General features: G+C 39.2%; 1 protein-coding gene across 3 annotated transcripts in view; it reads left to right on the forward strand.

Moving 5' to 3' along the window:
* Positions 1-26910, forward strand: part of SYK (spleen associated tyrosine kinase) — a 126964-nt gene extending 100054 nt beyond the window's left edge. For 2 of the 3 annotated variants that reach the window (XM_075211140.1, XM_075211139.1), the window contains 9 exons: positions 3925-3974; positions 6702-6770; positions 11940-12021; positions 15710-15893; positions 17374-17574; positions 19277-19466; positions 21528-21668; positions 25244-25356; positions 26510-26910. In XM_075211140.1, the coding sequence (XP_075067241.1) occupies positions 3925-3974; positions 6702-6770; positions 11940-12021; positions 15710-15893; positions 17374-17574; positions 19277-19466; positions 21528-21668; positions 25244-25356; positions 26510-26582 (1103 nt within the window). In that variant the 3' untranslated portion in view covers positions 26583-26910. The remainder of the gene's footprint in view (positions 1-3924; positions 3975-6701; positions 6771-11939; positions 12022-15709; positions 15894-17373; positions 17575-19276; positions 19467-21527; positions 21669-25243; positions 25357-26509) is intronic. The other variant, XM_075211141.1, reaches the window with a different exon arrangement.
* The last annotated feature ends 236 nt before the right edge of the window (positions 26911-27146 follow it).

Consider the following 27146-nt stretch of genomic DNA (forward strand, 5'->3'; position numbering starts at 1 on the left):
CACTAAAATGCAGACACTTAAAATACTGCCAAGTAACAAATACCTAACGCTGTAAACACTGACATGCAAATAATACCGACAGCCTAAATACCTACATGAAAGAAATCCCGACACACACAAAATACTGACAGTGTGATTGCTGACAGTGAAAATGCCTACAGTCACACTGCTGACATTAGGATGGCAATGTGAGCCGGTCTTGCAGCTATACAAATTAAAATGGTTTATTTACCATTTCTCTTTGTGGTACTACAGGTTACAGCAAGCCCTGGGAGGCAGGACAAAATGTACCAGCATGTCCAGACTGTTAATGGCAGCCTGGGCTGCCTGGGACTTTTAGTTCCACAAACTAAAATGATGTTTTATACTTTTTCATTCTATTTTTTCACGCATGACTCTAGACACACTTCCTCAGAGGTATAGGAAGAGCCCTAGTGCTTTAGCACTAGGCTGGTTCTTTCTAAATTTCCAGGGATTTCCAGCCGAGTGCTGAACAGCCTGGAGTTGGTTGATTGCCACCCACCCCGCCTGGTTGACATAGTGCTGGTTTTCATGAAATCAGGGGGGCCCACATTTCCCCCCCCATCCCGATTTCAGGGAAACCAGCAGTAGCTTAGCAGCACTAGGATTAATAGTGTTTATAGTGGGAGACACCACGCTTTTTTTAAAAAAAATGTTCTGTTTTTAACAGTCGACTGGTCACTGGACCCGCTCACATTGCCGTCTTAATATTGGCAGTGTGATTGTCAGCATTTTTACTGTCGGCAATCACGTTGTCACTATTTTACATGTTTCGTGATTTCATTCATGTAGGTATTTAGGGTGTCTGTAATTTTTGTATCACAGTATTTACAACGTTAGGTATTTTCAGTGTCGGCATTTTAGTGTCGGTATTGTTTGTGTCTGTATTATTTACATCGAAAATATGATTATCACTTGTATGTATAATAAGAACAAATGGTAGACAGTACTTTCTGAATAAGTCTTGTTAATGGTCTTCGCAGAAAAATTAGGCATTATTAACAAGTTCTCTTATGTGCTCCGTTACTCCAAACCAAGAACTGGAACACTACAAATTATTAGCCTAAAAAGGAAATTAATAAAAATATAATGGAAAGGGACCATTACAGCCTCCAAAGTAGTGAGCTTAGCTGGCAGGCAGTTCACACATAAGATGGCCACCTAAGCCACGGAGCCGGCATATTACTTAACGAAGGAAGCAAAAGAACTTTACTTCCATGCATGTATCATCTCCCGCCTCGATTATTGTAACCTCCTCCTCACTGGCCTCCCCCACTCCCGTCTCTCCCCCCTCCGCTCTATACTCAATGCGGCTGCAAGACTCATCTTCCTCTCACGCCGCTCCTCCTCTGCCTCCCCTCTCTGCCTTGCCTTACACTGGCTCCCCTTCCCCTACAGAATCCTTTTCAAACTCCTCACCACCACTTACAAGGCTCTCTTCAACTCTACTGCCCCTTATATCTCTAACCTCCTCTCCATTCATACCCCTGCCCGCTCCCTGCGCTCAGCCAACGACCGCCGCCTCTCCTCCACTCTTATCACCTCTTCCCACTCCAGAATCCAAGACTTTTCCCGTGCAGCCCCCCTTCTCTGGAACGACCTCCCTCATTCCATCCGTCTCTCTCCTACTCTGTGCTCCTTCAAACGTGCACTCAAAACTCACCTCTTCCTCAAAGCCTACCAACCATCTACTTAACCCCCATCTCCTCCCTTTAGCTCGTCCTCCCTTCTCTCCTCTTGCCTCAACTGGCTCCTCTTGTGCCTGGTCTGTTTACCCTCCCTTAGGATGTAAGCTCGTATGAGCAGGGCCCCCTCCCCTCCTGTCTCCATACCTGTTCTTCCGCTCCGTCTTTACTGCATATGACTGGCTGGAGTTTCTGAAGTATTGGTACTTTTTGTTCATTGTTCTGTATGGTTTCACCCTGTATAGTCCACTGTTAGTACTGTGTGCGGCGCTGCGGATACCTTGTGGCGCCTAACAAATAAATGATAATAATAATAAAATAATAACTTGTGATTTAGCTATTTAGTGCTTTTCTGGCCCTTATTGGAACCTGTATAAACAAGACTGTTTACAATTCGGGATTGTCATTTGATTCCATGTAAACGTATAGACAATGTTTTCTCACATTATCATACTGGCCTTCACTATGGCGTGGGGAAAAATTATCTCATAAGAAAGTTTACAGAGCTAAAGTTTATATCACTAACTGTTTATTTTGGGACCACTGATCATAAGATTATCTGGTGGGGACATTTAGGTCTCCTAAATATTATCTAGTTCCTAATAGTGATATTTAGCAGCAAGATTCTGTTTGTCTAATGTTTGGATTTATTCCACTATGACATGAGTTTTATATGTTTAACATTATTAGACTAATGTTTTCCACTGACAACTTCTGTCTTAACCAGAATTTTTATTGCATACTTATGAATTGAGACTATGTTTACATGAATATTTTTGCTCATTGTTTTTATTACAGTGTTTGTTTTTAAGTCAATCGGTTCTCCTATTGAAAATGTTTCTGTCATTACCATGAGTATATTGCATTCAATGATTTTGGGTTCCTTTTCTGCGCTGTTCATTTATTGGGTGTTTGGTGTTTACTTATTAGGGGCTGGCATTTCCCCTAACAAACAGCTACCTCCAGGGCTCTAAATTGTATTAATAGTTGTTGCTCCTAGAATGATCTTCCTTTAGCACCTTCTATAATTTTTCTTTTCATGGAAAACTATAAAGCAAAGAATTGACAGTTACCTTGCAGCCATCTCATCAATAACCAGCAGCCATTTGTCCAGCACCAAGAGAACCCTGATCAGTACCCAGCACCCATTCAACCAGTGACATGCACCCATCTGTAACCAGCATCAATTACAACTATGATTTGTTAAGCAGCAAGAGACTACTGACGACACATAGAAACTACATGTTGGTCAACAAAAGATCACGCGTTGATTAACTCAGTGATTTTCAATAGCTCCTCATTGTAAAATAACTCTAATTGAACATCAGGGATTAATTTATCAACCAAAACCCAATCAGAGTCCACTTATAGGAATTGGTTTCTGAAGATCATAGAGGCAGCCAGCATAGCTACCGATAAAGCTGCTCGCAAGCTGTAAGGCAGTGTTTCCCCCTTTTGTCCAGAGATAATGACAACGACTCTGACATTACTTGATTTCCTGCAATTCTATTAGAACACGTTTACTGCAATGTCATTCATCCTTTGTCTGCGGATAACTACTACATTTTTGTGGGGGTTTCTGTGTTTCATAGCAAGTATTCAAACCAATTAGTAAAAAACCAGGACAGTGTAAGTTTATTTTCACCCATATCTGGGATTAATTACAACAATATTTTGTACAGACCCCTGTATTACCATAGCGGGCATTCCTTATTACTTTGAGAAATATGGAAACAGTTTATTATAATATACTTACAAAATACTGGATTAATATTTCCTCATTCATTGTGTGTAATGGACTTCGTATTTTCCTTAAGGATTGTGTAAGAAAAACTGTCTGCTGAATCCTTTGCACTGACACATCTCTTACAAATCTTTCATGCGCTTTGATCAATATAGATAGCAGCATTACAGCCAAGTCATAGTAGCCCGTTCAGTGCAGGTTCATTTTACTCACTGGTTGGTGCCAGCAGTATACTTTCAGCCGGTAGAGGACACAAACAGTTGTAGGGGTTAACCTTCCCATACATGTGTTTACTAGTGTTAAAAAGCAAGTAAAGGCATGATTTTTTACACCAGCAGGTACAAGACCTTACAGCCAGCATAATTGGTAATGTGCCATTTGTATAATTGCTGACACACTTTTTATTTTTTTTCCGTGCACAACAGTGTAACATGAATGAAGTAATTTCTGAAATATCTGTTTGTTTTATCCAAGGCACAATTCGTTTTCCAGAACGCCTTGGACTCCCTAGACTGCCCTCAGAGGTAAGCTGCATTTAAACTTCAACAGTTTATGCTTAGAGCACCATGCCAAAAAAAAAAGAAATATCTGTCGTAAGTAAGTTACCTATATTATTATTTGCTGTTCAGCCCTGTACACCTGCAATACAGTTCTGATCAAAAAAAAAAAGTAATGCAAACACTCTGCAGTCCTTTAAATTTCCTATCAGCAATCGGAATAAGTGGGTCAAAAATTATATATATAATACCTGTAAAAAACAATTACCCATAACTAAAATGCCTCTTGTCAGCTACTGGAAAAATTTAGCAATCAGACAATATGTCAATTACAAATCTAAATATATAAATATATATATTGGCACCCACCTAAACACTGATTAATAACAATCATGGGGATCTCTTCTTCCGATGCTGCAATGGAGCTTTTGTCACTAAAATCAATATTTCTGACCAATGTGCTTATGCATTAAGACACAGCAATAAATTTGGAGACTTAAAGTATACAGCAAGCCATACGTCATATACCATATTTTATATTACAATTTATTCCATATGTTATATGAAATATTTGGTTAGAAGTTGGGTTTAATTACCAAATAATGTAATACACTTCAGGTTTCCAAACTAAACCAAGGTTTACAATGTAAAGAACTTGTTGGTTCTCTCAGTTTCCATACATGCTGTATAGTAATGTATAATACAGTATACATTTAAAATACATGATCTAGCCTAGGGTTAGCCTTATTCATTTATATGTCATATTTGTAAGATTGCTGTTTGCTGGTTTTTTTAAACACCAGCAAAAAATATAATTTGCTCTTCCATGTACATTTTGCATACTGATGTATTAAAAGATAACTTCTCCTAAATTATGATGTTAACTGGAAGACAGCGATGTCACAAACTGAGCCTAAAAGCTGTCCTTTTTCATAGTTCCTATGCTTTATTGGTGTTCAGTGAGCACTAGTAGCTACTGCTCTGTCCGCAGAGACGGACTGGCTGGCAAATTTTAGCCCTGGGGTCGAGACTCAGCTCAGCAGCCTTTTAGGAACATTTTAAAAGGAAAAAAATGCAGGTGACCGAACCCAAGGTAGCCCACTATGGGACTGACCCAGGGGGCAGATGACTCCCTGCCTCCCAGCCCAAGGCGGCCCCTGCATGTCGGACTGTACCGATTGCACATACAGGGCCATAAGTAGAGTTAGACGCAACATAAGCGTAAATTGTGTCCCATAGTTTATTCAGTACTGCCAGCCGCACATATCTTAAGATACATGCGACTTGGAACGGTATGCAATTTGCGTACATTTCGTTAGGATAAACATTATGTAACGTATCTAACGTATCTAAGTTAAAACTTCAGGATTCCCTAGAGAGATCGTGTCCGCAAAAAGAATGCAGTTTCCCCTCCTAGGTATAACCAGCCTTGTGCTGAAAAGCACTAGGGTACTTTCCATATCCCTGGAGCAGTGAGTGTGAGGTAATAGTCAAAAAATGTATAAGTAGCTATTTTGTACGTGGTGCACTACAGGTCTCAGCATGCTCAGGACACCATTAAGTGTTTGAGCATATTGGCATTTGTAGTACTGCAAGCACCAGCATACCCATTGGTGCCAGGGAATGCACTGGTACTAAGGACCCGCTAGTACCAGTGGTACACCAGTCAAAAAGTGACAAAAAACAAACACAACATATAAAAAATACATTTATTTGACCCTAGCTTACCCTCTTTATTGCTCACATAAATCCATGTTGACACCGCTGGCATCATCATCATCTGTTATATATCCAGATATCTTAGTAAAAAAAGAAACATACAGAGCAACGCATTACTGCCTCGCTAAGAGCTACTGCCGCTATTTAGCTATTAGCGGCTGAACAGTCATATAATATAAATTGGAGGATTTCCTACAATCTGAACTCACATTGTTATTTGGTCAGTAGACTCAGCACCTTCATTACCAGATCAGTGCCTTCTACATGTGTGGTTCAGGCCAAGATACCACAATACATCATGTTTGTTTGGCAATCCTAACACATCCACAGACTGCACCCAGATTCCAGCAAAGCTGAGTCCTGTTTAATTTTAAAAAAAGGATTTGGTAAAATATCCCAAGACATATTTGCACTGTCCATGTACATTATTTATACTTGACAAACATTATGGACTAAATTTACTGAGAAATGGACTATCACTAGGGAATTGTAACCTTATTGCAAATCTAGATATTGTTTAGTAAAACCACAAGTGTGTTTAATCTATGTAGCTCAACTATTTATCATAATCCTCTGTATTTATGTTAATATCTGCCTGCCATCGGTCACCTTTGCTCATTGTTTCCACTGATTAAATATCAAGCAGATGTTGTTAATGCATGTAACTAAATATGAGCAATTTGGCCATGGTTAGTTTAATGCTCGAGTCACTGACCCATCTGGTGGATTTGTGGGTTAAAACAATGTCAAACGCATGGTGTGCGTGCAAGCACAAGCTACATAAATATTAACGCAATGGTATAAAATAAACCACAGATCTGCATGAACGATTGCTTTCTACTTATTGTTGTATTTCTTACAAAAGATACCTAATAATTGTTGCACTGCATGAGTTCCCGGTATCATATACAATATCATAACTGCACAGTGGTTAATACTGTGTACATGAATATATGTTAATAGTGATGACATTGCATGTTGTGAAAACGTTTTCAAAGCCCATTTACTGTTCCTCTCTGACGTTGTGGTTTCTAGACTTGGTCAGCAGGTGGAATATTCTCAAGACTCAAATCCTCCTCCTTTCCCAAGGCTGGCAGCAAAAAGGTGCACACTACACGCTCTTTCAAAGCTTTCTAAATCATTGGCAGGTTTGGCTGCTTCGCTCCTACGGCTTGCATTAAAGTAGCATTGCAGGATTCGTGTATTCTGTATCAAATTACAAACGTCTTTAAAATTGTTAACATAGGCTCATGGCTACCACCCATAACTGGCCTTTTGCAGCAGATGGTGAATTTCTCATTGCAAATAAATGAATAAGTTTGTGATATTAATTAATATTTCACACATGGGTTTGCGCTGGAAGGAGGTATTTCAAACAACACCATTACCTCCATGAATCAGGGGGCTGTTATCTTTAGGATATTCCCTACTATTTATGAGAACGTCCCCCCCCCCCCCCCCCATTCTTCATGTAGCTCTAGTGGAGATCTGCCTTCCTGGGATTCCTACTGTTACTGACAGGGCCTGATCAGCCAATAGGCTGACCAGGCTGCAGCCTGGGGTGCTGGAGCCAGGGGGCGCAGCGTCGCCGAGATGTTTTTTTTGTTTTTGTCTTTTCTAAATGTGGCAGCCTGAGTCATCGGGACTGCCCCTGGTCTAAAGGAGCAGTCCCGACTGTCACTATACCATGACAGGTAGTCTGGCAGCAATCACTGCTAGCTGCCTGTCAGTGTGGCTGCGGGTGCTTCTTACTCTGGTCACGTGAGATCAGGACTTCCACATCTCACGTGACCAGAGTAAGAAGCGCCCGCGGCCACACTGACAGGCAGCTAGCAGCGATCACTGCCAGACTGCCTGCCATACACAGCGCTGAAGAGAGGACTCCACAGCAGGTAAGTCCGTTCTAATGTCTCGGTGGGAGGGGTGGCAGATCGGCAGATGAGGTGGCTAAAGGGGGCAGGTGAGATGGCTAAAGGGGGCAGGTGAGATGGCTAAAGGGGGCAGGTGAGATGGCTAAAGGGGGCAGGTGAATTAGGTAAAGGGGGCAGGTGAGCAGGCTGAAGGGGGCAGGTGAGCAGGCTGAAGGGGGCAGGTGAGGTACCTGAAGGGGGCAGGTGAGGTGGCTGGAGGGGGGGGGCACTGCGGCTGAAATAGCCTAAGGTGGCCAGAACCCTTAATCGGGCAATGGTAACTGAACTGCAGCCGTGCACCACCGACAAAGCTATGAAAGCTGTCAGCGCTGGCAATGACAACTAAGTGGAATATTCAATTCCTGTTTAGTAGGTGTAGAGTAAATGTGGCTCCTGATGGTAAAAAGCTGTACCCTATCCAATCAGGAGCTACATTCCCTAAATTAACCCCTTTCTAGATGCTTAAAAAGCGAGCACTGGGGGGGATAGGTTTGTTCAACCTGGTGTAAGCTCTACCAGGACACTGCAACCTGGGCTGGTGCAAGGTTTTCCAGCGCCCTAGGCAAAGTTTTAGCCTATTGCCGTGTCGCCCCCAATACCAACTTCACAGCACCTCACACACACTTTTGTAAAATAAAAATAACTTTTACCTCCTCCTGGCTGGCTGGCAAGACTGCAGTTCAGATGCACTGATATCTGATGCAGATGATGTAGGTGGTCAACACCATTCATGTACACTTTTACCCATGGGCAAGTGACTGCAGTCAAAAGCAGTCAGCGGTCACTGTCAGCATAAAATTGAATAAATATAATTTTACAGCCTGGCCTCAGTGGTCGCCCCCCACCTCCCCAAAATAAAATAAAAATCCTGGAATCCTAGGCAGCTGCCTTAAGTTGCCTAAAGGTAGAACTGGTAGTAACTACAACATCCTTAAGGGGAAACCTTAAATAGCCCAAGAATGGCCAACTCCTTTTAAACCTCACTCTCCTTGTGGTCATTTTGAGTTATGAAAGAGGGCATTTTAAGCAACTCTGTATTATTGCGTTTTTTTATGACCTAGCAGTGCTGCTTTAATCCTACTAACTGTGTGATTATCTACTAATTCCTCTTAGCTTTAAGCTTGTTACTGCCTAACATTTTGCTTAGAAAGCTATAATATAGCAAAAAAGTGATATACTCATCATAAAAACTGTTAGGGTATATTTACTATAAAAAAGTGGAGATGATGCCTATAGCAACCAATCAGATTCTAGTTATCATATATTTAGTGCATTCTACAATATGAGAGTTAGAATCTAATTGGTTGCTGTAGGCAACATCTCCACTTTTTCAAACCCGCAGTTTAGTAAATATACCCCTTAGTGTTTTGCTAACATATGGTTAATGGTGCATTATTTAACCAAATGTATAAACTATATGATGTAATGCATCAAGTTCAATGCGAGAAATATAAATATTTTATTTTGTATGTTACTGAGAGAAAATTAACTATTATGGGCCCGTGAGTAACCTTTGCATGGCGCATTGTTCGGACCTGGGACGTTGTTAGATTGGGTAATTGAAGGGGCTTCTGATTTGGAGCATTTGAAACACACAAATAGAAATGAGACGTGTACTATTTAAATGTGGCAAAAAAAAATACGTATCCAGTAATATCAGCCTTGTACTCAATGAAGGTGCAAATATGTCAGCATCAATGCACAATACACATAGTAAATTAATATTTTGGTGACTTTGGAATCTTCCCTGTAAAACTCTTGTACTTGCCCCTGAAATTATTGGTTTCCTCAAATAAAAATAGCCCTAATGGCATCTTACTGACAGAATGTTAGGAAAAAATGTGGTCATAAGATTTTTATGGAATGGGAATGTAAAATATTAAATCAATTAAGGAGGCAGGCTGTACATAACAGTGACATTGTGACCTGCAAGTTTGAAGATTACCATTTTTGAAACCATATTGAACATGCACATTCAGGGCTGCCATCAGAAATTGTGGGGACTAGTATAAATGAAAAAGGCACCACTCTGAACCAGTACTGAAGTACACAAGGGGATGGGGTATGGCCAGCATGTGGGGGCAAGCTGCAGTGGAAGAAGTTTTCACTTACATTTAGATTGATGAATGGGCTCAGGTCTTTGTCCTGAAAGTCTGTGGAGAGAAGGTAAGATTGGAGAGGATAAGGAGTGGCAGGAAAGAGGGAGGAGGCGACTAAGATGGAAAGTAGAAACACAGCAGGTGGATGGACAGGACATTGAGGAAGGTGAGAGACAGAGGACAAAAAGGGAGAGGGGGAGAATAAAAGTAAAAGAGAGAACAAGACAGGTTATTAAACACAATTAGGAGGGCTAAAGGATGAGGCTGTTGGTGGGCTGTGTTGTTGCAGCTTTCACAGCCTTCAGCTGGTTTCTTGTCTGCATTCTGGAATGTTGGGGCCTGTTTGGAAAATGTATATGTACATGAAATATGAAAATTAAACACAGCACATAACACAGATCATGAAGTACATAATGCATACATCCAACCTTCAGATGGGCCACACATTATGAAAAAACAGCCCTGAAACTACCTCAGCATGCCCACACCACTCATCCTAAAATGCACCCACAGGCCTCTCACTTGCCCCAAAATTCCATTCCATGCCACTCAGACTTTATACATGCTCCAAAATAGTCCTCAGAAACTCAGCCTTCACAAAATGCACTCACAGGCACTCAGATCACATTTGCCCCTCAGACCTTCCCACATGTCACTCTGACCTCTTCCCATGCTCATCAGAACTCCCCACATGCCCTCTAGGCTTCCGAACATGATCCTTATATGCCCATCAGACCTCCCCACATGCCATCAAATCTCACCACATGCCCCTTACATGCCCATCAGACCTCCACATATGCCCCTCAGCTCTACCCACATGCCCCACAGACCTCCCACATGCTCCTTACATGCCCATCAGACCTCCCCAATTGTCATCAGACAAGCCAATATATTCCATAGTGCTTTACAATTGTGGACAAACATAGTATTAAAACAAAACTATGTGTTAACAAACAGACAAAGAGGTAACATAGGACTATAGGAGTTTGATACATGTGGTTTTGTGCCACATATTGAATATTGGTCCAACACAGCAATATTGGTCTGGGAGTCAGAGAGTTGTTTGAGCATAGAAAGACAACACATGTAAGTTTCAAACTGTGTAGAGGGATGGTAACCAGGCACGGAAGGTTAAGTGGGTAGTTTGGGAATTTGATAAGCTTCCCTGAAAAGGTGATTTTTCAGGACATATCTGAAGGTTTGGAGCCTTGATGAAAGTCTTATTGTGCGAGGGTGGGCATTCCACATAGTGGGCGCAGTCCAAAATAAATCCTTTAACTGGGAGTGGAAGTGGGTGATGAGTGTGGATGAAAGATGCAGATCTTGTACAGAGGAGAGGGGTTGAGTTTGGAGACATGTATGTTCCTGCAGTGTTGTTTATAACCTCGTATATTAGCAGAAGTATTGTATATTGGTTTCAGTAAAATACAGATAAACCAATGTAGGGACTGACAGAGTGGAGTAGCAGAAGAATGTTTTAAAAGCAAAATTAGTCTAGCTGCTGAATACAAAATAGGAGTGAGATTCTGGTCAAGGGAAGACCAATAAAGAGGCAATTACAATAGTCGATGTGGGAGATAATGAGTACATTAATGAAAGTTTCTTGCAGTGTCTTGTGACAGATATACATAACATGACTTTGAAACAGATTGGATCTAGGCAACAAAGTACAGTTCAAGGATAACAACTACTCAACTAGCTTGAGGAGTAGGATTTATTGCTGTATTGTCAACAGAAATAGAGATGTCAGGTACATTACATATTTGTGGTGATAGTACCACCACTCCACAATGTGTTTCATTATGTCACCTGGCTGATCCACTGATCAGTTTTCCATTTATTACTATTATATATTCTTCTATAACAGACACAACAACACTTGAAAGATAAGTGGAAAGAGGTAGCTGATGCTACGCTGGCAAGCTTGTCCACAACATTTTCTTCACCAATGTCACCTGTATTCCTTTCCATGGCTAATTCCACCTGCATCACTCTTTGTACTTTTTCCTGTCTCCCCCCCCCCCACACACACACACCTGCCTGTGCACTTGGCAAGGACTTGGGTCTATGTAAACCAACTATTTAAGGCCTTGTCTACAGAATTTGAACAGAACAATGTCAAAATGTATGTGCCAGTGTTTCAACTTTTTTTCCAATATTGTTTTGAAGGCTTTTGTGAAGTTCTCCAGTAGTAGCCATTTATTGACAATTTCATGGTAATAATACGAGTAGTGCTCCATATTTACAATTTGCAATTATTGTAGCACAACTTAGCTGAAGTTGCCCGTACTGGAAGTGTTTCTTCAAGAAATCCTTATGTTTCAAGACTGGAAACAGGTGAAAGCGGTAAGTTCAAATTAAGTTATGTTCATAATAAATACATTTGCAAATCACCAGTCATATACAATGCATTTTATAGTCTTAGAGATATCTGGCAGGACCACATTTATTCACATTTGGAGGAAGGAAAGTGTTTTAGTTTAAAACAATTTGGTTTTAATAAACATTTCACTATGAAATTAGTACTGAAATTTCAAATTATTTGTGGTTTATAATTAACCCTCAGTGTATATTAGTGTTGCCCAAAATGTGGGCCACACAAGTCATAACATAAATGTGTGAGCCACATTACACAGTCCTTAAGCCAAAGCCATCCAGCCAACTATACATGTATAAAAATGCAGGATAGGTCAAGTCATCTGTAAATGTACAGTCATGGCCAAAAGGTTTGAGAATGACACAAGTATTGGTTTTCACAAAGTTTGCTGCTTCAGTGACTTTAGACCTTTATGCCAGATGTTGCTATGATATACTGAAGTAAAATTACAAGCATTTTGTCACACGCCGGCCTCCCGTGGCTGCCGCTCAAGAGCCGGCACGCCAACCCGTCTCCTGATTCCCCGCTCTCCTCCAACTGTCATGTCGGCGGTGGTGAGACCGTCTCACCTTTCTTGCCTTTCCTGCTCTTCCCTTGGCTGTCTGTTATTGGCAGTCCTTTATAAGGTTCCTCCCCTCATCTCTCTGTGCTGGTTATTCTCGTCAGACTTCTGGCCTGGAAACAGCTCCTGTGGCTCCCTCTGGATCTCTATTTCTCCTTAGTGGTAACTGTTGCAGATAATCGCTCTCTATTTCTCCAAGTGTACTGTCGCAGATCATCGCTCACCGTATCCACTCCTTAGTGGTAACTGTTGCAGATCATTGCTTTCTATCTCTCCAAGTGTACTGTCACAGATCATCGCTCACCGTATCCACTCCTTAGTGACAATCTGGTGCCTACCCTCACACCTCTCACTTCCTTAGAGGGCCGCGACCTGCAGGGTGTAAGCCACAAAGCCCAAATTCCCTTGTGGGAATCCCTGGCGAAAACCTTCCGCTCTGTTAGATTCCGCGCCTCTGGGAGAAGTACTGCCAATCCCAGATGAGACCCAGAAGGATCCCACTCAGCCTAGTAGATTCATGACACATTTATTAAGGATCAAAGGCTTTTATTACATTCATAATTTACAATTTGACAAGTACATTAAATTTATACAAAGAGTCAATATATGCAGTGTTGACCCTTCTTTTTGAAGACCTCTGTAATTTGCCCTGGCATGCTGTCAAGCAACTTCTGGGCCACATACTGACTGATGGCTGGCCCATTCTTGCCTAATCAATGCTTGGAGTTTGTCAGAATTTGTGGGTTTTTGTTTGTCTACCTACCTCTTGAAGATTGATCACAAGTTCTCAATGGGATTAAGGTTTGGAGAGTTTCCTGGCCATGGACCCAACATTTCGATGTTTTGATCACTGAGCCACTTAGTTATCACTTTTGCCTTATGACAAGGTGTACCATCATGCTGGAAAAGGCTTTGTTCGTCACCAAACTATTGGATGGTTGCGAGAAGCTGCTCTTGGAGGATTTTTTTTTTATTCATGGCTGTGTTCTTAGGCAAAATTGTGAGTTACCCTGCTCCCTTGGCAGAGAAGCAACCCCTCACATGAATGGTCTCAGGATGCTTTACTTTTGGCATGACACAGGACTGATGGTCTCTCTCCTTGAAGTTCTTGATGATCCGATAAATGGTTGATTTAGGTGCAATCTTACTAGTAGCAATATCCCTGCCTGTGAAGCCCTTTTTGTGCAAAGCCACGATGACTGCATATGTTTACTTGCAGATAACCATGGATAACAAAGGAAGAACAATGATTTCTAGCACCACCCTTCTTTTAAAGTTTCCAGTCTGTTATTCTAACTCAATCAGCAACACAGTGATCTCCAGCCTTGTCCTCATCAACACTATCACCTGGGTTAACAGGAGAATCACTGACGTGATGTTAGCTGGTCCTTTTGTGGCATTGCTGAGATGCAGTGGAAATGTTGTTTTCGGGATAAAGTTCATTGTCATGGCAATTCATCTGATCACTCTTCATGACATTCTGGAGTATATGCAAATTCCCATTAAAAAACTGAGGCAGCAGACTTTGTGAAAAATAATATTTGTGTCATTCTCAAAACTTTTAGCCATGACTGTAGTAAACATCTCTGAAAAAGAACATGTTGGTAACATTGCAAGAGGAGACATATTTATGGAATGTTTCATTGTCCCAGATACCACTTTTACATTTCTTTGAATAGCATTGAAATAATATTTGCCTACTTGTCATTCCTGCCCTCCAGAAGAGCAGATATGAATAGAGGAGTTGCCTTACTGATGCAATTTATGGCATCAAGTGGGCGGGGTAACGTCTATGCTAATACTAATTTTGTCATGACGTCTCCGCCAACTTATTAGAACTGCTTGCTCTCTCAGGAGTCCGGGAAGTTTCTCCCTAATTTAGGAGCTGATAAGCTTTGCATAAATTTTCATGCAAAATGATTTTCCACTGAAAAATTAGTTCTCGTAAATATACCCATAAAGAAGTTCCAAACAAAAAATCCTGTTTATAATAATAATAATAATAATGACCATATTATTTGCTAAACTTTTTTCATAAGATATCAATCAATAACAAACATAATTTCTCAGTTAAGTATGAATAACACCAATAATAATTATGATTGGAGATTAAATATTGCAAGAGACTAGCATTTAAAACTGTAGGGTATGACTGATGGCAGCTTTAAACTAGCACAAGCTAGCACAATGAAAGTATTGTAAACTGTCAAAAAAATATAGTCCAACTATAATTGCCAACTCATGACTTATAAATATATTATTATAGTTATTATATAATTATTACTATTATAAAAAAACACTGCATGGAATAATAAGACCAGATATCTGGTATACCATTGATGTATTTTTTGGGCATTGAAGTTATTTCAACTGACTCTAGTGCAGTGTTTCATAAACCTATAATGGCCATGCACCTTGCACTGCAGGTCCATAAAACCAACTTAAATGTTCAGCAACTTGCAAATTTGTCCACAATGCAGAAGCTCCTCTATATGTGGGCTATGAGAGATAGGTAAAGTGATCAAAAGTAGCTGTGAATAATTGCTATATGTCTGCATGCAATAAATTAATCTCATCAGCACAAAAATTGAATGATTATAAGGTACCTCAATTCTATGGGAGAAATTCCATTCAGTGTGAAATCCCATCGGTGCCCCATGTGCTGTGCCTCTGCGTGCATTTCCAGGTATTATAGTACCAAAAATGTAGCTTATATGGGCTCGTGCTTCATAGAAATGAAATAAAATATTAGCAATGTTCTAGTGCTTTAACATCCAGCAGAACCTCATCATGCAAGGCTCTGACAGGACATTGAATTCCCTTCCTATAAAATGTACTAACAACATTGCTATCAAATATACTTTTTCTTAGTGTAATGCTAAATATGTGAACGCAAACAACAGCATTTGAAACCATTTTATATTGAATATTCTCATTTAAATACAGTATATTTTTATTTCGACTTGCACCACACATGTACCAACTACAATTAAAGTTAAATAAGCATATTTTTGCATATGGAGCTATTGTGTAAACACATATCATTGATGTTGTTATAGCTATTTTTTCTTTGACTACAATTTTTATATCCACAGCTTCAAACGCTTCATTGCATTTTATGCCAATGGACACAGATGTATATCGTGGAATATATGAAGACCCTGATGAGCTAAGAGCTCAAACCATCAAAATAAAGCGAGAACAACTTTCCCTAATTGAGGGTGAACTGGGTTCTGGTAACTTTGGAACTGTGAAGAAAGGAATATTGACAATGACAAAGTAGGTGTTACGGCTAGTAGCTATTGATATAAGCTTGCAGAACTAGGGGTAGAGGTCTTCACCTATAGCAGCCGCCTTTCCTGTAGAGCTTGTTGCACTCACAGGTACTTGGATGCCCCCGGGTCTTAGTTCCAGTGTAGTGTAAGCTTATATACAATACCACAGCAGGGGGGTAGGAGGCGGTAGAAAAGATAGTAACAGATAGTCAGAGAAAGGCCGTGGTCAGAGGTCCAAAGCAGGCAGAGTAGTCAGGGACATGCCAATGGGTCAGGGCTGGCAGCGAGCAGAGGTATCTGAATAGCAAAGCCAAGGGTCAGGGCAATCAGAACATAAGCAGAATTCAGGAACAGGCCAGGGGTCACAACGGAAGGTCAAACAGCAGTGATCAGAGTATCAACAGGACTACAGATACCAGAACAGAAGCAGGTCAGCAACAGACAAAATCTACGCTATAACCGGCAGGGAGGCTAGCCCTATCTGCCTTAAATACAAAATTTGGCCAATCACGGTTTATGGGCTGGAAGTATCATAATTGGTCCCCCATGACAGCTTAATTAATTATGTTACTTTGCGCATACGCCTGACTGCCACAGATGCCAGGGCACGGCGCTGAGTGTAATAGATGTACAGATGCATGTAAGCCTGCCATGTGTCAGACTCTTTGGGTTGACCTCAGTGCAGTTCAGTTATCCTCATGACATGTTATATGTAAACTATTAAATAACGACTGTACTTATGCCAAAATCTGTTTATACCAGTAACACTACTGCCATAACATTACTATTTTATTTTAATTATTCTATTCTATTCTGATTGACTGAAGTGAACATCCGGTACTGGAGACAGGTGATAGGCTGAAAGGTATCCTGGTAAGGCGCTGACTTGATACAGGAGTCGCTGCCTTTTAATTCCAGGTACACTCTCCACCTGTTGGTGTGGGCAGACATGACAAAGTATAGGAGAGAACTAAGAGAGAAAAGAAATAAACAGGAGAGATGGAAATAATAATAATATAAATACACTGATAGAAGGGTTATACTAATTTAGCATCGGAGCAAGGTTTAAATGGTCAGTAGGGTTGCAAACTTATTACTTTTGTACAGGACACACATGATTACATGACTGGAAGACTAGGGGATATATGTATTAAGCTGCAAGTTTAGCAACCAATCAGATTCTAGTTATCATTTATTTAGTACATTCTACAAAATGATAAGTAGAATCTGATTGGTTGCTATAGGCAACATCTCCACTTTTCAAACCCTGCCAGAAACTCGCAGTTTGATACATTTACCCCTGGATATAGACTCAAGATAATCACATCAACTGGTTCCATTCGGTCAACCATGAACCTGTGTAAACCCTATGTGTCCGTTATGAAAGAAGTGATTAGACAACCCTAATCTTCTGCGCCCTGTTTCATTTTTACTTGTGAAAAATATGGAAACCTGATTTAACAAAAGTTTACCAACTATTACAGAACTAAAAGACAAGTTGCTGTTAAAATTCTTAAGAATGAAAGCAATGAAGCCTCAGAACTGCTGATAGAAGCTAAGGTCATGCAGCAGCTGGATAACCCATATATCGTCAGAATGATCGGCATCTGTGAAGCAGAGTTTTGGATGCTGGTAATGGAGCTGGCAGAGGTTGGACCTTTAAATAAATTCCTGGCTAAAAACAGGTATGGTAAAGAATCAGGATTTGGATATGTTCAAACCGTTTAAGGGTGACCCTCCTAGAAAATTATTTTGCCTAATTAAAGTTATTACGCTGTATGCTACAACTTAATAAAATAACTCCTGAGCCCTCAAATAGGAATTTTGCCTGATATCATTTAAAGAGAACTCCAAACTGTTATTTGACAGATAATAATAATAAGTTTTGTCCTTCCTTAATAACATGTGTAAGCATGTAAACACTCTATGGATTGCACTGATTGTTTTCATTGTTACAGATGTTACTAAAGCCAGTTATTTACCACTTATACTTCAAATGAAAGTAACAAGTCTGTTTATACGCTTTCAACAGCAATTTCCATTAAGTTATAGCGTTTTCAATGAGGACATAGGACATAGTTATAGTAATTTCAGTGAGGATATAGGTCGGTGTTATTTTATGAGAATCTATGTTCTCAATCTCTTTTTTTTAAGCATTAAAGAAATAAAGCATAAAGGCAACAGTGGCTTAGTGGTTAGGACTTCTGCCTCACAGCACTGGGGTCAATTCCCAACCATGGCCTTATCTCTGTGGAGTTTGTATGTTCTCACTGTGTTTGCGTGGGTTTTCTCCAGGTGCTCCGGTTTCCTCCCACACTCCAAAAACATACTAGTAGGTTAATTGGCTGCTATCAAATTGACCCTAGTCTCTCTCCGTCTGTGTGTGTATGTGTATATTAGGGAACTTAGAATGTAAGCTCCAAAGGGGCACAGACTGATGTAAGTGAGTTCTCTGCACAGCGCTGCGGAATTAGTGGCGCTATATAAATAGCTGATGATGATGATGATGAAAGTAGGATTTTCACACTTATTCCTCCAAGAGTTTCACCAAAATAGTGTAAAAGAAAGCAACAGATTTTTTTTCTGAATATTATTGTAGCAATACAAACATTGTATGATCCATTCACCAATTGTAGCAGAATGTTACCATACTAACTTTGCTGCAAAATTAATTTACTGTATGCTGAGTTACATATTATAATTTTAATATTTTTTTAAGTTATTAGAGCCACAAAGGAGAATGACCAATGATCCACAGTCAGACAAATTATACATTTAAAAATGGTCCCTTGACTTTATCCCTTTTACCTTCTTGTCTAATGTATAGATGAGTGAGACATCTTGCTAACATTGCTGGTTGGTATGAATGAGACAAGTCTTATTTGTGCTTAGTTAGAAAGTGGCTTGGTCTATACAATCAGTTCATGTACAATCAAAGTTAAAGATGTAATTGAAAACATGTAAGATGCTGGGTGACAGAAGTTCCACATTTTTTCTATTTCCACTAGTTGGACCTCCATCCCCTCATCAAAATTCATCTCTTCCCCCCGCTCTTGTGTTTTACATTTTTTTTCACTTTTCTTAAATTTACTTTTAACAGGGACTTTTTAGATTTACCTAGGTCAACAATTACAAGCAGTGTTAGATACATATCCCCCCTCCTCTGAATGCACTGATCATGCAGTGGTTACTTTTTGTAATGAGACAAGCGTGTCTAGTCCTCTTTTATTATACAGATAATGAACTCTACCAGTCCTACAAAATAAGCACCTCATACCTATAATTCAGTAATGCTTTATGTTAGGAAACATAACTGGCACTATGATAAACTAATACTATATTATTATACATAAATCTAATGTGTTTTATTTTTATTACTGCAAAAAGGGATGTTTCTGAAAAGAATTTAACTGAACTCGTTCATCAAGTTTCCATGGGGATGAAGTACTTGGAAGAAAATAATTTTGTCCACAGGGACTTGGCAGCGAGAAATGTTCTTTTGGTGACTCAGCATTATGCCAAAATTAGTGATTTTGGGCTTTCTAAAGCAATTGGATCTGATGAAAATTACTATAAAGTAAGTCATTGTAAATTGATCTATATACTGTAAATATATGTTTGTCCAAAGGTTTGGGTTTCCACAAATATCAGCTTACTCCAGGAACAGGTACTTACAGAGATTCAGTTTCAGGTTTTGTAACTATATTATTGGAATAATAAGGACATACAATGTCGTTGTTACATCAAAGTTCCTACAATAATACTGATTTTGACTTCCTTGACTTCGTTGTCAGTAATATTTATATAGTTGATGCATTCTGATCCATTCTGATGTCAGAATATGCTGAATATAAAGTTTTATTCTACCCTATCCAACACTAATCTGGTTCCCATTTCCCCTCCCACATAATATATTTAACTTAACCAACCTATTTTAGCTGTGCTGTTGACATTTAGTCAACACTGTTCCCCACTGTTCTGGTTCAAATCTACACCAGTATATGGAAACTTATTGTTTACTAAATAGGTCATATCCCCTAGCATTCATACTGCCACCTTTGGGTCTGAGTGACAACACTGTTGCTGCAACAGGTTAGTTAAAACTTATACATGACCTAAAGAATGTAGAAGTGAGAATGTGGAGCCTACTTAGGCCAGTCTATGGTGGGTAGAAATAAAACACAATAGAAGGCATGATTAGATTGCAGCCTTAGGTGTAAAAGATAATCTTATAAAACATGGAAAATGAGTCACTGTGGACCTCATTTATGAAGAGCACTTGATGTACCCAGCAAAATGCCTTGGTTTGCAACAATATACATGGATGGTCTATCCAGTCCATTTCAAGATTTCTGCTCACCCACTGATTTCAGGAATAGCATGATCACCTATGAGTGTGACTGTGGAGAGGAGAGATATTTTTTAAGAGGATAACTTTGCAAAAGTGTATAAGTCACATCAAAGTCAGACCTCTTATATAGATATAGATTCACCTCCTTAAATATGTCCGGATTCCCAATATGAAGACCACGGAGAGAATGTAAATGAAACAAAGTGGTTTATTTTAAACACAGGTCACACAGGTAGAAATGGGATGCAGTAAATAATAAGGCAACTAACACAAGTCCATAGAAACTACTGAAACAAGATCCCAGTTTATCTGAGGAACAAGAGTACTGGATACCTGTCACAACACCTGCAGATATAGGATGTCTGGATTGCCAGGTTAAGCTGAGAAGCTGGAGACTCTGGTTTTCCAAGGTAGACAGTGGACTGCAGCTATGTGATGTCTGGATTGCCAGATAAAGCTGAGAAATTAGAGACTCTTGTTTTCCAAGTTAGACAGTGGACTGCAGATATTGGATGTCTTTAGGCACCAGATAATTCCCAAGATAATCAGGAAAAAGGAGAGTCAGGCAAGCCAGGAGTCAGAAGCTGGAAAAGCCATCATAATACCAGGAACTAAGCAGGAGCAAGCGCAAACAAAGACAGGGTCTGGGTCACTAGAGGAGGTGAAAAACATAGGAACAAGCAGGAGTCAAGCCCCAGGGAGGAAGTCAGAATCAGCTCACAGGAGTTTTCACAGGGAGACCAGTAGCAGTGACAATTGATGAACTGGCCCAGTTTGAAAGGAAAGGCAGTCTTACAAAGTCCAGACACAGCTGAGCATGATCCAGATCCAATGATGAGAACTTAACCCCTTGCAGGCAGGAACAGATGAAGGCACAGCAGCCTCTGGGGAGGAGGTGCTAAACTGCAGCCAGGGGTGAAGCATGAAAAAATAATACTTTAATTTTATTCACATAATGTTATTCAAAGTTTATCCTTTTTTATGGCTTAATCTTAGTAGTGAGGCAATATTGGGAATGTTTTTAAAATATTTATTACATTTGGTGCTTTTGTGTATGTGAGGCTTTTTATTGCAGAGAGATTAAGATATAATATTTAAAATACTTACAAACTTGTTTGTATGTTTTGTGGTACAGAATAGAAGCTGGATAATGTTGCAAAGTGAGTAAAGTAATACATATGTGTAACACAAGATTAAGATTAAATTCAACAGATTTTGCATTGTCTTAATATTAAATTCAATCACAGCTTTATGTATTTGTTGATTGTTTTATGGTTTGTTTTAAAGGCAAAAACTTTTGGACATTGGCCAATCAAGTGGTATGCACCGGAATGTATTAACTTCTTTAAATTTTCAAGCAAAAGTGATGTGTGGAGCTTTGGTGTACTTATGTGGGAGGCATATTCATATGGTCAGAAGCCATATAGAGTAAGTTAACAAATTCATTGGAAGTGTTTTTTAGCCATTAATAAAAACAATAGGGGCTGCTACAAGTTTTTTGTTTTACTTAATTAACAGATAACTGCTATTATGAAACTATTAACATAAAATAGGTTAAGTGTTAAATAAGAATTCTGATTGCCTGACCCCAGGTACGTTAGCTTCTATACTATAGCATAACTTACTGTACTACATTCAAATCTAAATCCTCAATTGTGGGTGGAGTTATTCTTCAAATTATCCTGTAACTTTACTATATTGGTTTACACTTGCTTCATAAATACATTGATTTATCTTGCTTTATCTAGCTTTGTGCTATATTCAAGGAGAGCAAAGATTAACAGTTGAGTAATAGGAAGACTTGAGTAAAGAGAAAATATGAATCAGATGGAGCACATTTCTTTTAGATAAGTTAAGCAATGTGGTGGCTGTCAACTTGGTTGTCAAATTAAAATATATACTGTATGTCAGACCATCCTGATTTAGCTCTGTCTATGCACATACACTTGTAGGTGAGTGTGTAGGCAAGCACTTAATTGGACCACTTGACTAAAAGAAAATATCTCCCTCTATATTTAGTGAGAAATGTAGGAGTTCAAATTAGAAGGAAAATCCCTCTATATATAGTAGGGTTTTTTAGTCATCTGCAGGTTAAATTTAATAAAAAGTTCAATTATTATTATTATCCTGTACACAAAAATAAGGGTAATCAAGCATTTATATCTGTGATTTTTTTCAAATATTGTTATTAGTGATAAGGTTTTAAAATATGCATTTTATGAAACATAATTTTGCAATCACAGGTAGCACTTTAATTTTGATCCAAAGTAATTCTTAAGTCAGTATTTGTTAAGATAACAAGTAGTAGCTATAATTGACTCAGTGGTTATTCTTCCATTATTGTGCTGTATTTTGGCTATTTTGGCAAAGAGTAACCATTGGGTTTCAGTGATCCATTTGTTAGTCTACGACATAGAAAAAGCCCGCTTTCATAGATAATACTATCTTCTTATGTATCATTTACACGGCTGTTTCTGCATGACTATGGCAATGGTTAATGCTTAGTAGTGATCTTAGTAGAGATCTATAGGAACAGCTATTAGCCAAGCTGCTTCCGCAAAATGCTAACACTATCTTCAGATGCTGTTAAGCATATCCTACCTTATTCTATGGCAGCCGGAGACTGTATTCCCTTCAAAGTTTGAATTTGCATATGTGCAACCTTTCAGACATGCAGGTGCATTTTATGCAAGCCAAACTTACAAGGATGTAATGTCTTTCGTCGTTGGGGCAAAAGACATCACAGTGCGGGAAAGTACTTCACTTGGACAGCCATGTTCGGAAGTCCTGTCCCCGCTGAAGAATAATAAGAAATAGCTTTGATAATTATGAAAAAACAAGGTGCAAATGAGATTGAACATCAAGGGAAAACCCAGATAATTGGTAAATAGGCCCCTAAGACTTGGACTACACATACTGTATGTTTTAGGGTTTTTTTTTAATCAAGAAAAGGATATTGGAAGGCTTGTGAGTCAAAGTGTATTTATCAATACACACAGTAGAGGCAGATATACTCTGTTCTTAATCAGCATTTATGAGAATACAACCTGTATCTTCATCAGGAAATAGTGACAACACTTTCCAGTAATGACATTTCACATATAGAGAAGAGGAAAGCTTTTATTTTATGTACAGCATCACTTGCAAACACAACAGTGGTATTATGGGAGCTGCCATTGACTGGGCACTGATCAGCCACAACATTAAGACCACCTGCCTAATATTGTGTAGGTTCCCCTAGTGCCACCAAAAAAACTCTGATCCATTGAGGCATGGACTTCACAAGACCTCTGAAGGTGTCCTGTGGTAACTGGCACAAGGCGTTAGCAGCAGATCCTTTAAGTCCTGTAAGTAGTGAGGTGGAGCCTCAATGGCTCTGATTTGTTTTTCCAGCACATCCTACAGATCCTTGATTAGATCGAGATCCCGGGAATTTGGAGGCCAAGTTAACATTTTGAACTCTTTGTCATGTTCCTCAAACCATTATTGAACTATTTTTCAGTATTGCAGGGCATATTATCCTGCTGAAAGAAGCTACTGTAATTAGAGAATACTGTTGCCATCTAGGGGTGTACTTGGTCTGCAGCTATGGTTAGGTAGATGGTACGTGTGAAAGTAACATCCACATGAATGCCAGGATCCAAGGTTTTCCAGCAAAGCATTGCCCGGAGTACCACTCTGCCTCTGCCGGCTTGCTTTCATCCCATAGTGCATCCTGGTGCCATCTCTTCCCCAGGTAAACGATGCACACACACACTTCTATCCACATGATGTAAAACAAAATGTTATTCATCAGACCAGGCCACCTTCTTCCAGTGCTCCATGATCTAGTTCTGGCGCTCACTTGCCCATTGTATGTGCTTTTGGCAGTGGACAGGGGTCAGCATAGGCACTCTGACTGGAATGCGGCTACACAGCCCCATACCTTTCTATCATAGCCAACATTAACTTTTCCAGCAATTTGTACCACACAGTAGCTCTTCTGTGAGATAAGACCAGACGGGCTAGTCTTCACTCCCAACGCACATCAATGCGCCTTGCGCATCCATGACCATGTTACCAGTTCATCGGTTGTCCTTCGTTGGATCAGTTTTGGTAGGTACTAACCACTGCATACTGGGAACACCCCATAAACACAAGACCTGCTTTTTTGGAGATGCTCTGACCCAATCATCTAGCCATCACAATTTGGCCCTTGTCAAAGTCGGTCATATGCTTTTACTTGACCATTTTCCCTTCTTCCAACACATCAACTTCAAGAACTGTCTGTTCATTTGTTGCCTAATATATCCCACCCCTTGACAGATGCCATTGTAATGGGATAATCAATGTTATTCACTTCACTTGTCAATGGTTTTAATGTTGTGGCTGATCATATATCTGCTATATATGAACAAGGTAGGTGGTCCCTGTCTATATGGGGACCAGGGGGCTACTGAACAAGCTCCTTCATGGTGGCCCTGACTAAATAGATCCTAATGAATTAATAGGCTGCAGTTCTGTAAATATTCGTTAATTTTTGACTCCATGTACTTTACTGTATGCAAATGACATTAACACTGTCATTAAATCATTTACTGAGTGTCATTTACTCATTTACTGAGTGTACTCAACTTTATTATTAGCCTTTATTTAAAAACCACCCACATATTATATTATATAAATACCTGATGATGATGATGATGATGATGATGATATTATGCAGTGCTTTGCAGAGACTATTTAATCATTTGCATCAGTTCCTGCCCGAGTAGATCTTACAGTCTAAATTACCTACCATACAAATTAACATTGACCTACCAGTATGTTTTTGGACTGTGGGAGGAAATCGGAGCACTCAGGGAAACCCATGAGAATATGGAATGAACATACAGGCTTCACACAGATGGAGCCCTGGTTTTAATGCAACCCCTGGCCCCAGAGTAGTAAGGCAGCAATGTTAACCAATACTCAAATGTGCCAACATATTATATGTATTTTTAATATAAAATGTATACTGTTAGGGAATGAAAGGTGCAGACGTTTCAAAGATGATTGAAAGTGGAAGCCGATTGGACTGCCCTCCCAGATGCACACCAGAAGTATATGATCTAATGAAATTGTGCTGGACATACAAGTGAGTATAAGGCATCATCAATTTCATCTTTGCAGACAATCATCAAAAGCGTTGCATATCTATATTTCTTTGATTCGAATACTGAAGGGTTTTAAAATATACTTCTTTGCAATGTTTTTCTCACAATCGCAAACATTTACAACACAAATGTGTTACTCTTTATTTTTCTAATGGTATTTGTTAAAGTGCTGTTGATGGCTTCAGTTCTAAATGTAGCGCTACCAGGTTTCATTTCATTTATTATATGTATTTGTATAGTCTTACAGCACATGAAAGGTCACTTACAAAGCTGGAAAAATATTGATGTGCAACATAACTTGCATTTTTTACCCTTTTGTGCCATATTCTGTAAGTTTGCACCTGCTTGTTCTTGGAAGCGCATGGATTAGAGCGTCCAGACGGTGACTGTGTGTGCAAAATGTTGGAACAGTCTTTGCTGGGTTAAGCGCAATAATGAACCTTGTATTTGACCCAAATGCAAGAAAATATCATTTGTAGTTGTTAGGTAAGATGTTTTAATGAGCTTCAATCGGTGGAGATTTTGTACATTGATGGCTTAGCGGACAAACACAGAGCCTTTTCGACCCACACAATTACTTAATTTGTACACATCCCCAGTGGTGCCAATAATTAAACGGAACGCCTTTTGCACTTTTTATTCACCAGTTACGGGAAAGTGAATTTATAAGCATACAAGTACCAATTTTATAAAACATTAAAATATTGAAACGTAACAAATGAAATGAAGACAGTTCTCATATACCCTTATTTTCCTGAGTTATTTAAGACACAAGGCATCAATGAACAGTATGTTAGGAGACTGAAAGGAATAAATTCATGGTTTAAAAGTGATATGAGGCAGCACTTTGAAGTAGCATTTTACTTTTTCCAGTATGTACACTCTCATCTCAGACCAAATTCCAACAAATGCTCATGCAGAGGTCCTTCCGAAAAGTGGGCATATACTTATATGCATGTGCGTGGATGCCAAATAGGTGCATTGACTCATAAACTACTGTATGTGCTGAAACTTTAGTAGGTTTACCCTATCTGACTTTTCCACCATATGTGATTGTCTGTTTTAAAATAGACAAAATTCTATAAAAAAAATATGTTCACTTTATCAGATAATGTCTCCTATTATATTTTACAGAGTTGAAGAACGCCCTGCATTTTCCAGTGTTGAGCTTAAACTGCGAAACTATTACTATGACATTGCCCAGTAAACTTCTGTGAGGAAGTCCCAATGAACGGATGCAGCATCCCCATAACCAAATTACAAATAATGTTTTTTTTACAAGTAACTATTGTATGTACAATGTTATTTTATTTACTGACTTTGCTTCTTGTTCAAGGCCTTTTGTAAAATGAAAAAAAAAAATCCTTGCAGTATTATTCTTTCACTAAAGTATGGCATGACGCTGAGTTTAATAAGCTGTTACAATCTTTTACGTGGAAAACAGATTGGACAATTACATCTTACAACTATTGGTTTGTTTTGTTTTTTGTTTTTTTTATGGTATTATGACATTTGAAATAAAGGTTTGGAAAATATTTTTTTTCATTAGTACAATAATTATCTTTTTTGGGTTTTATATTCTTCTGAGTTTCCTACAGCAGAGTCTAATTAGAGGTGAATCCAAATTATACTCTTCAGACTCTCCTGCCTATCTTCTGTAGAACACTGAGATATATATACTTAGCAACATTCCATATTCATAAAAGCTGGAAAATTAGACCATGCTCTATCTTCTCAAGATACACCCATAATCTGGTGGGCACACCTATAA

This window comes from Mixophyes fleayi, chromosome 1 (assembly GCF_038048845.1).
Source record: "Mixophyes fleayi isolate aMixFle1 chromosome 1, aMixFle1.hap1, whole genome shotgun sequence".
In the NCBI taxonomy this organism is placed as follows: domain Eukaryota; kingdom Metazoa; phylum Chordata; class Amphibia; order Anura; family Limnodynastidae; genus Mixophyes; species Mixophyes fleayi.